The sequence below is a fragment of the Hemiscyllium ocellatum genome, chromosome 15 (assembly GCF_020745735.1).
Source record: "Hemiscyllium ocellatum isolate sHemOce1 chromosome 15, sHemOce1.pat.X.cur, whole genome shotgun sequence".
NCBI lineage: Eukaryota > Metazoa > Chordata > Chondrichthyes > Orectolobiformes > Hemiscylliidae > Hemiscyllium > Hemiscyllium ocellatum.
In genome coordinates, this window is record NC_083415.1 from 46,556,576 (window position 1) to 46,571,465 (window position 14,890).

Consider the following 14,890-nt stretch of genomic DNA (forward strand, 5'->3'; position numbering starts at 1 on the left):
AAAATTACTATTTGTGTGGATTGAAACACAGGATACGTTTAAACATTTGTATAGCTTTTTAATTTATGAAGTGAAGATGTCAGAAATTAATTACATTGTCTGCAAGTAGCTTACCAGGGCAAGTGAAAGTATTCCATCATACGAATTTCAGGGAGACAATTAGATGTGACCTGTTTATTCAGGTGTGTGCAGATCAAGCCATCACTGGAATAATTTGGAAATGGAACCTTGGCTGCGATGAGTGATCCAGTTAATTTGATTACGGCACACAGTGGATCTGGAATGAGGGTTTCTCAGCGTGCTTTGTTGCCATTTTCGTAAATGAATAGCGAGCTAACCTTTTGTTTAAAAAAAATGTTGCTTTTTTTGAGTCAGACACACTATCAATGGCTAGGAGGAAACTTGTGGATCTCTCTCTACCTTCAACAGCCAGGTACTCTCTCTGTATCTAACAAGCCAAACAATGAAGGCAGTGTCTTCAACTTAAAACATAGAATTGGTGCCTTCAGAGGAAGGCCAAGATCATGTGCCCAGATTTTAAATTATCTTTACGTAGGGTCAGCAAAAACAAGTCACTGAGGTTTGAAACCATCCAACGCATCAACTTAGAAGATTTGTATTGGATTGCTTTTTTTATGGAAACTCTTAAAACAATTTAAATTACCCTCCATGTAGCCTACTACTTTGTGGAACAGAGTCTTTTGGGAGCATTTGTGAGCCAATTGAAGCTCTTCCTTTTAAATCTAACAGCTGTTAAGGGCAATAAACACTTTTTTTAGAACTTAAAATAAAACCTGCCTCTGTGTCATTTACAGTTACAAGACCTGAGTTAAAAATCTTAAGATGATAAGCAATTTATTTAAAATACATGACATTGCCAGCTGCGAAGTGGAAAAAGGCATTTCACCATTTCCCACCTAGAGACATAGAGATGTACCGCACGGAAACAGGCCCTCCGATCCAACTTGTCCATGCTGACCAGATATTCAGAAACAATCCAGTCCCATTTGTTAACAATTGGCTCATATCCCTCTAAACCCTTTCTATTCATATATCCATCCACCCATATATCATTTTACATGTTGTAATTGTACCGGCCCCCACCACTTCCTTTGGCAGCTCATCCCATACACACACCACCCTCTCTTTGAAAAAGTTGCCCCTTAGGTCCCGGTTAAATCTTTTCCCTCTCACCTTAAACCTATGCCCTCTAGTTCTGGACTCCCCCACCTCTGGGGAAAATAGCTTGTCTATTTACCCACTTGACTGTAACAATAGGTCGACCATCAGGAGAACAATGTTAAACGAAACATCACCAAAATAATAAATCACAATGATTTATTTTTCTTTTGCTGAAACTACATTGAGTGATTTTGTTACATGTTTATATATTTGCTGATCAGTTGAAGTTCTGTTTGTTCAATGTGAAATTTTTTGCATGTGTGGTAAAGTCGTTCTCAGCTGAGACTCTTAAAATGCTTGTTTATTGTTCATGCTACAGGGAAATTTGAGCAACACATGGTCACGTACCAGGATCTCGTTGAAAATCCTGGAATTATTGATGATCCAAATTTGGTTATTGGAATTAATAAAAAGTAAGTTCATAAGCTTGTAGCAATATATGCTATTATACAGGGTACTGAGTGCTTAAGTACTTTTCATTCTACATCTTTGTCTTCTCAAAGTTTGTAAATTGGTTAAAATAGTTAAACTTATTAATGCAAATGCATTGTGTCTGTCCTAATTTTAATATAGGTTTAAACAAAAAATTCTTTGTAAAGTCTGCAAATCAGAAAGAAACCAAACAATGCTTAAATAAAAATCACAACATTCACAAGTTCTAAAACATAGCGGACAAAGTTAACAAACACAGCAAATCAGTAAGCGGTTGGGAACAGAGAAGGATTACATTCAAACCTGCTTTTGTTCTTTGCAGATGTATTTCTTGATTGTTGTCTTTTTTATAAAAGTACTGCTATTGGGATCATTTGCAGATCTACTTTTTGATTTTTTTTTTTGTTTTTCCCTTATTTTGTTCTGATTTAAGTTTCTTGAATAGTTTTTTTTAGTATTGTGGCTTTTCAGTTTTAGTTAGTTCCGCTTATTTAATTGTATCACTTTATGTGCATGTTGGGCTAATTCTGGGCGACAGTAAATGGAAGGCAGCAACTTCATCCATCCTTATGAATCTGAACAGATGAGATCAAGTGCTTGTTACTTAATTTTATTTTCACAGTTGCCCTCACAAAAAGTCACGAATTCATGGAACAACTATTTAATAATATAAAGAATTCAAAGTAGTCAACTGAGTTTCCTGTTGGAGTTATTGTTATGCCCACAGCACATGTTCTGTATTCCAACTCTTGATGAGAGAGAGCGAGAGAGAGACCTGGTACTGACAAAAAAAACTGCATTAATTGTGAAATGTGTGAACTAGCAGATAGGATCCTCATTCAGTATGGAACAGAGAAGCTGTGTTTGGCAGGAAGGAAAAACATTCTTTATAATGGTCCTTACAAAATTAAAATATATTTAAGTGGTACATAATCCAAGTTAATTTTGAAGTAGAAAAAATGCAAAATTCATAGATAAAATGAACCATTATTTCAAATTGAATGATATCTTGCAAATTATTTTTAAATGTTGATTTCTTTGCACTGGTGTGAAAACCCTGGATATTTTGTTTTTCATAGATATTATAACTGGGCAGTCGCTGCACCCATGATTCTCTGCATTCAAGTTTTTCAGAAGAATTTACCTAAGGTAGTTATTGTACAATTGATGAGATGTATTGATTTACCAAAGGGTTAGAACATACAAAATGATTTAGACAAGATTTTAGGAAATAGGAGCAGGAGTTGGCCATTCTGTCCCTTAAACCTGCCCCATCATACTATAAGATCATGGCTGATGTGCTCCAAGCCTCAATTCCTCTTTTGTATTGGTTCCTTGTAGCTGTTAACTCATTAATCTCTTAAAAATCTGTTGACCTCTTTTAATACTTTCAGTAATCTAGCCTATGCCACACTTTGTGTGGGGAATTCCAGCCATTCAGCACTCTCTGAGAGCAGAAATTCCTCTGATTCTCAGCGTTAAATGAGTGTGCTCTTATTCTGTAACTGTCTGTACTTTGAAATTATCTCACTAGTGGAAATATCTTCTCAATGTCTACCCTGTCAAGCCTCCTCAAAATCTTGTATTTTTCAATTTCTTATTCTTCTGAATTCTGATGAATGAAAATCTAACTTGCTTAGCTGTTCTCAATAAGTCAGCCGCTTTATCCTAGAAATCAACCAAGTGAATCTTTGTTGAACTGCCTCCAATGTCAATATATCCTTACTTAAATATGGAGATTGAAACTATACACTATATTTCAGGTGTGATTTCATCGACACCCTGTACAGTTGCATCAAGACTTCCTGTCTATAAACTTCAACCTTTAACAATAAAGACAAAAGTAGCATTTGCTGGTGTGCGTGCTAACTTTTAGTGTTTCATGCACAAGAGCATCCATATTTTGCTGTTTTGCAGTATCACACCACTTAAATAATAGACTGCCTTTTGATTCTTTCTATGAAAATGCATGGCCTCTCCCTTTCCAACATTATACTCCAATTGCCAAATTTTTGCCCTTTGTCCTAATCTATCAATATTCCCTTGCGGGTTTCATATGTCCTCACCTGACATGCCCTTCTAGCTATTTTCGTGCCATCAGCAAATATGGATCCATTACATGTGCTCCATCTTCCAAGTAATTAATATAAATCATGAACTAATTGAGGCCTTCGTGCTAATCAATGTGACCCTCCTCTAGTCACATCTTTTGAACCTGAAAATGCCCCATTAATTCCGACTCTGTTTTCTGTGTGCTAACCAATCCTCCATTCGTGCTAATACATGATCCCTGATACCATGACCTCCTACTGTTATGTGTTACAGTTGGTAAATATTTGGCAGGGACAATGTCAATTTAAGAATCAAGTCACTTGACCATTGGTGAGTCATTCGTCATGTTCGTTGGCTTGCTTAGACTTGTCTTCTGCTTGTTCAGAGTGCACATTTATGGAATAAAACTTCCCTGTTACATTGCAATAATTGATGAGTTTGTGCATTCTTTAATCCTGTTCTGGAGCCAAGTAATGCTTAATCTACAATACCTATCTCATGCAAAAGCCTTTATGTAGTGCCTTATTGAATGCTGTCTGGAAATCTCAATGCTGTCTACCAGTTCCCCTTCATTATTGTGCTTGTAATACCTTTGATGATCTCTAGCAAACTGGTCAAGGATTATTTCTGTTTCACAAAACTATGTTGATTTTGTTTGATTGCATTAAGAAATATCTTGCTATTTCTTCCTTAAAATAAACTCCGTTGTTTTCCCAATGACAGATGTTGGGCTAATTGACGTATACTTTCCTGCTTTCTGTCTCCTACCCTTCTTGAGCAGGAACATCACATTAACTGCTTTCCAATCTGCTGGAACTCTCCAGAATCCAGTGAGTTCTGTAAAGCTTCCACCAATGCCTCAACTATTTATGTAGCCTCTTCCTTTAAAACCCTTGAATGCAGCCCTGGCGACTTATCTGTCTTCGATCCCATTAGTTTTTCAAATACTTTGTCCTCTGTAATAGCGAGTGTTACAAGTTCTTTTCTCCCATTAGACTTGCTTATCTAATCTTTGGGATGTTTATCGCATCCTCTACTGTGAACACCGATACTACGTATTCGTTTAAATTATCTGCCATTTCATTATTTCCCCGTTATCAGTTCTCCAGTTTCATCCTGTAAGGGCCCCACACTCATTTTAGCTCCTATTTGTTTATGTTTGTAGAAGCTGTTGCTGTTTGTTAATCAATTTTCTCCCTATTTATTAGCTCTTACAGTCATTCACTGCTGGTGCTTAAACAAATTCACAATCTTCTGGTCTACTACTACTTTTCACTGTGTTTTTGCTTTCGTTTGTGATTGGATATTTTCCTTGATCACTTTTGTTAACCATGGATGGTTCATCTTTCTCATTGAGTCCTCCTTTTGACTGGAAGTGTGCTAGGCATTATGAAATATGTGCTTAAGTATCTGCTACTGACCTCCTCCTTAGTCTATCTTCTCATGATGTGGAGGTGCCAGTGTTAGACTGGGAGGACAGGATCAAAAGTCACACAACGCCAGGTTATGGTCCAACAGGTTTATTTGAAATCACAAACTTTCAGAGTGATGCCCCTTCGTCATTTCACCTGACGAAGGACAGCGCTCCAAAAACTTGTGATTTCCAATAAATTTGTTTGACTATAACTTGTTGTCATGTGACTTTTGACTCTCTTTTCCCAGTTCACTTTAGACAACACTTACTTCACGCCATTGTAGTTATCCTTATTTAAGGTGATGATATTGGTTTGAGACCTGAATTGCTTGCCCTCTAACTAAATATAAAATTCTGCCATGTTGTGATTGCTGCCTCCCAGAAGATCCTTAACTGTGAGATCTATTAATCCTGTCTCGTTACGAATTACTAGATCTTCAGCTTATTCCCCGTAAGTTTTGCAATGTACTGCTCTGTGAAATAATCCCTGATGCATATTCTATGTCACCTTTGTCCATCTGATTTATCTAGAGTCATTATTCAGGTTAATATCATCCATACCAGTTGTAGTATCCTACTTGGACAATCCAATTATTTGCTGATTTATACTTTGTCCAACAGTAAGGCAACTCCCATGAGTGACTTCTTTCCCTTGCTATTCCTTATTTTCAACAAACTGATTCTACATCACAATCTATTCTACCTACATCATTACTCTCTACTGCACTGACGCTGTCCTTTATTAATAGTGTTACCTCATCTCCTTTTGCTTTTGCTGATTTTACTGGAATGTTAAATTGCCTTGAATATTGATTCTTAGTCTTTGTTATCCTGCTACTACGTCTCTGTTATAGCTGTCAAGTCATATTCACTTATTTCTATATTCATACTTATTTCAAAACTGCCACCCAGTAAAATAATTATTTCTTGCCCTTCTAGTCCTGAGACAGCACCAAATGTAAAATAGATTTCGTCTGGCTCTCAAAGAACTAACAGCTCTTCTGTCTTTTCTTTCTATAACTATCTGCAGTGACAACAGCAGCTACTGGTTATGGATCAAGTAGCTATGCTGATTTTGTTTGTTCCTGTCTCGATTTTCTTTATGTTGGCTGAGACGAGCTATTTCGGCATAATCTGAGACCAATCCTGGGTTTTATTCAACTCAGTATAACTCAGCAGTGGAACACTTCTTTCGTCTTTCACAGAATGTGGGCGTCACTGGCAAGGCCAGCATTTATTGCCCATTCCTAATTCCCTTCAGTGGTTTGCTAGGTAGTTTGAGGGCACTTCAAAGTCAACCACCTTGCTCTGGGCTTGGAGTCACAAGTATTCTGGAGTCAAAGTCCTTCCCTGAAAGGCATTCGTGAGCCAATGGCCTCCAAAGGTCAGTGATAGTTCAACAGTCACCAATACTGAGATCAGCTTTTTATTCTCGACTTATTAATTGAATTCAAATTCCACCAGTTGTTATGAAGGGCTTTTGCCCGAAACGTCGATTTTCCTGCTCCTCTGCTGCCTGACGTGCTGTGCTTTTCCAGCACCACTCTAATCTAGACTCTGGTTTCCAGCATCTGCAGTCCTTGTTTTTACCTACTGGAATCACTCAGCCAATCAGGGAGTATCTATGGCAAAAATAAATTGGCATTTCGGGTTGAACTGGTCATCCAGTATTTTTAAAACAATTTTTAAACCAGCAGTGCTGTTTGGTATTGTGTTTGCTCACTTCATAAACTATTGAGTATTTCTATAATGTGACTTCAGATACAGTTCTCAAGCCAACTTATATGATGTGCTTCACTTTTCCCTGAGAAGTTTTAAGTAAATTGTATACAAGTGGATATAATAAACATTGTAGATTTCAGATTTAAATTTAAAATGCGAATAGTCATTACTGTAGTACAATAAAACCCTGATGTTGTCCTAATTTTATGATACATGTTTCTGGGGAGAAGAAGTATCCAAGCTTAATGTGGCTTGACTTTGAAGATGCATAACCACCTTCTTGCAAGTTGATCTTAAATCATTGTTCCTATTCATCTTAGGCTACTGTAGATAAGTTGGTAAAGGAAAAGATGCCAAAGAAGACTGGTGGCTGGTGGTTCTCCTGGCGCAGAAAGAACTCTACAGTAAAGGAGGTATGCTTTCTTCTTTCTGGGTCTTTGTTTTATCACTTCTTTAAAAAATAATAATGAAGCAACAACAAACCAGCCTGAAGTAACATTTAATGATTAGGGTAGTAGTATTCTGTGGGTATTTGTTTGTAGTCATATCATAGTTATGTCTGATTTATACTTACTCTGAAATCATGCAGTTCCTGTGGGCAACTAATAATGACAACTGGATGCTAGATTTCAGTTCATTAGAGAATGAATCTCTCCACAACGATTGTAAATGAACTATAAGAAAGATATGCATAATAAAGAGATCTTTCCTATGAAATGTTGTATATGATGTGGGATTGCATCTTATAAGATAAATTCATGTTAAAGACTAAATTTTAGCAGACATGGCCTTTGTAGTGGTTTTGATGTTGCCGTCTTAGCTTTGGGCTTGTACAGAGTCTTGATACCGTGTCTTTGTTTTTAGCCAGAATCCAGTATCAAAAAAGGTCAAGGACAGAATGAAAGAAGTGAAAATAAACAAGCTAGCTTACTTGAAGGTTGCAGGTAATATTCAAACATTAACCATATTTTTTTTACATCTATTCCAAAAGCTCTGTTAAAATAAGCTTCTTACCTAACTCTTACTGAATCATTTGTTTCTAAGTGCCAATGATTACACACTATATGTGGAGTAGAAATCAATATCTAAATGTTACTGGTTAGTTATGTTATCAGGAAAATGAAAACATCTTGTGTTGAAATGTAACACCAGCAATTAAAACAAACTTATTCTGTGGTCTGTGGTCTATTCCTAATGAAAAAAACCATGCTGAGTTTATCTGTTCCATTACTTATCTTGATCGCGCTTCCATCATGGGCTTCAGCTTTAACCTTATGTCAGTGGAAGGATGACTGTTAATGTTCATTTTAAGACAATAGATGAATTTGAGAGAAATAGAGTACCCATGATGCTGCTGTACTTGTCCTTGCTGTTAAAGAACATTGGACTGAGGTGCTATTCAGATACGTTGTGATACTCTGTATATTGTACATGCTATAGCCACAATGAGCCTGTGGTGAAAGATGTGGATATTGTGCTCTGATTTGAGTGGTAATCTTAAGTGTTCTTGAATTTCTTGATCATTAATGCAGCTACATCTATGCAGGTGATGTATTGAGTATTGTAGGTGGTGAAAAAGCCTTGAGGAGTCAGGAGATGAACCACAATTTGCAGACATATTGCACAAGAGGACTAACAGTTGGAAACCAGTTTATGTCAGTAAATAAATTACATCCCAAAATTGCACCAGGTATCTGGGTAGGTTAAACGCTAATGATTATGAGCAGTCAATTCGAAGCATGAAGCCGAGTCAAAATGGAAATGATTTGTAGCCATATTTTGATTGCGAAATCTTTGTTCTTTTGGGACATCTGAAAGGACCAGGGATCTATCTTGGGTTCTTGGATTTTTGGTATGTTTATTCTTGCTCTTGACGAGGAATTGGATGTCCTATAACCAAGTTTGCAGGTTACCAAACCTTAGCTTGCAATCTTTGAGTTCAGGTGCTTGAACTAGTTGGTATTTAAAGACAGAAAAGGATTTCATAGACTAGATAGAAACTTGTTCCTCTAATGGGGAAGCCCAGAACAATAAATTCTAAACTTAAAATTAAATAGAGGCTGTTTAAAATTCAAGCCATAACAGCTTTTATTTTTTTGAATATTTTTATTGCTTTATCATTGATCTATGAACAGATCTAAGGAAGAGTTGACTTCTAGTGATGATGACTTCAATACCATCAAGGACCGTCCAAAGCCAGGTTCTAAATGTCGAGATTCACCTTGTCAGAGCAATACAGCTACCTACAAAAAGTCCCTGAGGCTGTCCTCAGAAAAACTGGTAAGTAAATAGTTCTTCAAAATCTGTTTCAACTGTGTTATAACTTGAAACTGAAATAGGTTATGGATCAGTTTCCATATTTAATACTTATTCATAACCTCGGATGTCACAGATTTGGGTGTCAGAGAATTTATATGATACCTTTCCTGATTTCAGGACATCACAAAATACTTCACAGCCAAATAAATAGTTTTCACGTGTTGTCAATGATGTAATTGAAGCAGCATCCAGTCTTATGCAACAATGAGATAAGTATCCAGGAAAAAAATGTCTAATGTTATAGGTTGAGAGTTAAATGCTCACAAACCCTTGGGAGATATCTTCTGTTCTCTAAAATTGGAACAAGGAATCTTGATTCAACTTTGATAATATACTCAAATTCTGGAATAATTCCTTGTAGGTTGTTTCATTGGTGTAGTTGGGGAGAATTCAAAATAACTTGGCAGGAATGTGGAAACCAAAAGACAATATCAAGGATACTGGGTGAGATTGATCATCCTAGGACAGGTGATTAAAAAGTTAATAAGTGGGGTCAGAGTAAAGGGGAATGTAATAAATTTTAATCAGTATTAGTGTGCATTGAAGTGAATGCACAGAGTATGGAAAAAAGGATTAGTGAATTTCAGGAATAAATTGCCATTTGGATATGCTCTTGTGGCTTCTACAGATACCTGGCTCAAAGAAGGGCTGGACTGAGTGTGAATATTCCTGAACATGGTTTGGATACATTCTGTTGAAAGAGAAAGGTGGGACAAGCAAATCCAGAGCTCACTGGATGATGAAGGAGACAGAATTTAAGATAAGCAAGAAAAGGTGTGCTTGTGAGTATTGTCACGTAGAAAATACAACTGAGAAACAGTTTGAACACAGAAGATTCAGAAGGCAGGCGAGAAAGCAAATGAGAAGCCGAGAGTCATTTTGTAAAGAGACTGGCAGCTAACTTAAAACAAATCCCAAAGTCATAGAGTCATAGAGATGTACAGCATGGAAACAAATCCTTCAGTCCATGCCGACCAGATATCCCAACCCGATCTAGTCCCACCTGCCAGCACCCGGTCCATATCCCTCCAAACCCTTCCTATTCATATACCCATCCAAATGCCTCTTAAACATTGCAATTGTACCAGCATCCACCACTTCCTCTGGCAGCTCATTCCATACACGTATCACCCTCTGCGTGAAAAAGTTGCCCCTTAGGTGTCTTTTATATCTTTCCCCTCTCACCCTAAACCCATGCCCTCTCGTTCTGGACTCCCCGACCCCAGGGTAAAGACTTTGCCTATTTACCCTATCCATCCCCTCATAATTTTGTAAACCTCTATAAGGTCACCCCTCAGCCTCCGACGCTCCACGGAAAACAGCCCCAACCTGTTCAGCCTCTCCCTATAGCTCAAATCCTCCAACCCTGGCAACATCCATGTAAATCTTTTCTGAACCCTTTCAAGTTTCACAACATCTTTCCGATAGGAAGGAGACCAGAATTGCACGCAATATTCCAACAGTGGCTTAACCAATGTCCTGTACAGCCGAAACATGACTTCCCGACTCCTGTACTCAATACTCTGAAAGCATTCCAAACGCCTTCTTCACTATTCTATCTACCTGCGACTCCACTTTCAAGGAACTATGAATCTGCACTCCATGGTCTCTTTGTTCAGCAACACTCCCTTGGACCTTACCATTAGGTGTATAAGTCCTGCTAAGATTTGCTTTCCCAAAATGTAGCACCTCTCATTTATCTGAATTAAACTCCATTTGCCATTTCTCAGCCCATTTGCCCATCTGATTGCAACAGGTCAAGGTCCTGTTGTAATCTGAGGTAACCCTCTTTGCTGACCACTACACCTTCAATTTTGGTGTCATCTGCAAACTTACTAACTATACCTCTTATGCTCACATCCAAATCATTTATGTAAATGACAAAATGTAGAGGACCCAGCACGGATCCTTGTGGCACACTTCTGGTCACAGGCCTCCAGTCTGAAAAACAACCCTCCACCACCACCCTTTGCCTTCTACCTTTGAGCCAGTTCTGTATCCAAATAGCTAGTTCTCCCTGTATTCCATGAGATCTAACCTTGCTAATCAGTCTCCCATGGGGAACCTTGTCGAACACCTTACTGAAGTCCATATAAATCACATCTTTGTTACTTCTTCAAAAAACTCAATCAACTTTGTGAGACATGATTTCCCACGCACATTAGTCAAGTTGACTATCCCTAATCAGTTCTTGCCGTTCCAATTACACGTACATCCTTTCCGTCAGGATTCCCTCCAACAGCTTGCCCTCCACTGAGGTCAGGCTCATTGGTGTATAGTTCCCTGGCTTGTCCTTACCACCCTTCTTAAACAGTGGCACCACGTTTACCTACCCCCAGTCTTCCGGCACCTCACCTGTGACTATTAATGATACAAATATCTCAGCAAGAGGCCCAGCAATCACTTCTCTAGCTTCCCAGAGAGTTCTTGGGTACACCTGATCAGGCCCTGGAGATTTATCCACCTTTACCCATTTCAAGACATCCAGCACTTCCTCCTCTGTAACCTGGACATTTTGCATGATGTCACCATCTATTTCCCTCCAGTCTATATCTTCCATATCCTTTTCCACAGTAAATACTGATGCAAAATACTCATTTAGTATCTCCCCCATTTTCTGTGGCTCCACACAAAGGCCGCCTTACTGATCTTTGAGGGGCCCTATTCTCTCCCTAGTTACCTGTTTATCCTTAATGTATTTGTAAAAACCCTTTCTCCTTAATTCTGTTTGCCAAAGCTATCTCATGTCCCCTTTTTGCCCTCCTGATTTCCCTCTTAAGTATACTCCAAATGCCTTTATATTCTTCTAAGGATTCACTCGATCTATCCTGTCTATATCTTACATATGCTTCCTTCTTTTTCTTAACCAAACGCTCAATTTCTTTACTTATCCAGCATTCCCTGTACCTACCAGCCTTTCCTTTCACCCTGACAGGAATATACTTTTTCTGGATTCTCGTTATCTAATTTCTGAAGGCTTCCCATTTTCCAGCTGTCCCTTTGCCTGCGAATGTCTGCCTCCAATCAGCTTTCGAAAATTCTTGCCTAATACCGTCAAAATTGGCCTTTTTCCAATTTAAAATTTCAACTTTTAGATCTGGTCTATCCTTTTCCATCACTATTTTAAAACTAATAGAATTATGGTCACTGTGGTAATAGGAAAATGGTCATAAAAAGAAAAGTCTGCACAATTTGGGATCAGAAAGGAGATTTCCCATGGAGGGAGAAGACCATAGCTGAGATGTTAAATTATTACTTTGCATCCATCTTTGTCATGGACGATGCTGCTGCACAGGCTATGGAAAAAGCTGTTATGGACTAGGCCAGATCACTCATAACATTCTTAAACAGGTAGCCCGGACCATAACTTTGCTATTTGTTTTGGTAAGTGTACAGTGAAAATTACCTGGAGTAAGTTTGCTAGGTTGACTGCCAGGTTCTAATACAGACAAAAATTATTCAAAAAATTATTGAATGAAACACAAAGAACAGAAAGTCGAATACCCACAGAACTCGGACTATCCCAAACTAGACTTAATAATGCTGTTCCGAATATAAACAAGAGTCCCAATAAGCAAACCCCTTAAACATAGAGCAAAAAATGAAGTTGAAGTTAGAAGGGCAGAAGGAGAGACAGTGTCTAGCAGCCCATTTCCACACAGCTCCACTGCTGCACTGACTCAAACAAGATTTCAGTTTTCAGGATTGACCACTCCCATTTCATAATACAGGTCACTTCTGAACATAAAAGCTTTGACCTAAAGTCTCATCTGCTTACGTGTAAGCAAAAGGCATTTTAACCCCTTTTATCTCTGTACCAAACCAGTCAATTTGGAGCCTGAGTAGTTTACGACCCCTCTGAAAAAAAAACAAGCACACAGTATCCTTGAGAAAAGGAACAGCTTTTAGAAAAAAGGACCAGCTTTGTAACAAAGCAAAATTAATATAGTCAGTACAATTGATAAGGAAGAGGAAACCTTTCTACTTAAATTTGGTCATACACCAAGACCAAGTGAGATGCACCCAATGATGGATTTGAGAGGAAATGCATCCAAGGAATATGAGGAATGTGAAAGTAGAAACTGCAGAGGCATTGCTGTAACACTTCAGGCTTTCTTAGACTCATGAATGGAGGCAGAGGACTGGGGAATTGCAAGAGTTACATCCTTGTTCAAATAAGGTGCTGCAAGGCAGTCAGCTTAACTTCACTTGAGGAAAGGGAAACTTCTAGAAAGAATATTTCAAGACAAAATTAATAGCTACATGAACAAGTGCGGGTTAACTAAGGAAATCTAACATAGATATTTGAGAGGAAAACTCATTTATCTGGCGTGCTTGAGTTTTCTGAAGAGATAAGAGTATTGATGAAGACAATGCTGTTAATGTGCTGTCCATGGACTTCCAAAAGACATTTGATACAGTGCTGAACAACAGACTTGAGGACAAAGCTACGGCTTATGGAATGAAAAGGAGAGCAGCAGTGAAAAATTGACCGAGTGACAGGAAACATAGAGTAGTGGCTCACGGATGTTCTTTGGGCTGGAAGAAGATTTGTATTGGAGATTCCAGGGATTGGTGTTGGGATCTTTGTTTTTCCTTAAATGTTAATGACCAAAACCACTGTTGTACAGGGTAAAATTTGTGTATGACATGAAGCTTAGACACATTGCAAACTCAATGTTATGGTAGCATAGAACATGAAAATGATATTGACAAGTTGATAGAGTGGATGCTTGACAGAAGTTCAATGCAGAGAGAAGTGAGGTGATTTATTTTTTGGTGGGAGGAAGGAGAAGCAATGCAAATTAAAGGCACAACTCCAAAGAAGGTCTAGGAGCAGAGAGTTCTGAGTATATATGTAAGCATTAAGTGTTGAGATAAATTGAGAAAGTAGTTTTAAAATATACATGTCTTTTGCTTTATTAAAGCTGGTGTAGAGTTCATGAGCAGGGATGTTATGTTGCGCTTCTGTAAGACACTAGTTTGGCCTCAGCGGGGGTTTTGCTTCTGGATCCAGGCAGTACACCTTGGGAAGGATGTTAAGGCATTGCAGATGATGCAGAAGAGAATGGTTTCAGGAATGAGGGATTTCAGTTATGAACATAGATTCAGAATTTATAACTTTTTTTTGGAGAAGGGAAGAATGAGAGGAGATCTCATAGAGGTATTCAAGATCATGAGGAGTCTGGATAGGGTAGTTAGAAACTGTTCACACTTGGGAAAGGACTAAGAACAAAGTAACAGATTTTAGAGTATTAAGCGTAAAGCGTAAAGATGATGCTTTTTCTTGCCGAGAATGGTTAAGGTCTGGACTGCCTCAAACAGTTGGAGAGGCAGGTTCAGTCAAGACATTTAGAAGGGAATTATAATTGCCTTTGAAAAGAAAATGTGCAGAGCAATGGAGAGAAAGCAGGAGAGTGGCATTAAGTGAAATGCTCATTTAGAAAGCTGGTGCTGACATGATGGGCTGAATTGCCTCCTTGTGCTGCAATAATTTTGTGATGATGGTTTGCTTGGGTGTTGGATTTTATATCGAGAATATGGTGGGGTTACCAATTAAAACTTATGTTGTATAGTAAATCAAGGACCATGTCAATATGCTGTTAAACATTAAGTGATTGTCATTATGGAGTTTGCACATTCTCCCCGACTCTGTCTCAGAATAATATTTATTGTCCATCCCTAACTGTCTTCAAGAAAGTGGTGGTGAGCTGCTTTTTTGAACTCCTGTGATTCATGTGGTATAGGTAGTATTGTAAGGAAGGCTGT

At 38.2% G+C, this 14,890-nt stretch overlaps 1 protein-coding gene across 3 annotated transcripts in view; it reads left to right on the forward strand.

Annotated features, from left to right (window-relative positions):
* LOC132822970 (phosphatidate phosphatase LPIN2-like) overlaps nt 1–14,890 on the forward strand; it is a 93,721-nt gene that overhangs the window by 57,584 nt on the left and 21,247 nt on the right. For all 3 annotated transcript variants that reach the window (XM_060836440.1, XM_060836441.1, XM_060836442.1), the window contains 5 exons: nt 1,502–1,595; nt 2,694–2,763; nt 7,123–7,215; nt 7,667–7,746; nt 8,938–9,082. In XM_060836440.1, the coding sequence (XP_060692423.1) occupies nt 1,502–1,595; nt 2,694–2,763; nt 7,123–7,215; nt 7,667–7,746; nt 8,938–9,082 (482 nt within the window). The remainder of the gene's footprint in view (nt 1–1,501; nt 1,596–2,693; nt 2,764–7,122; nt 7,216–7,666; nt 7,747–8,937; nt 9,083–14,890) is intronic.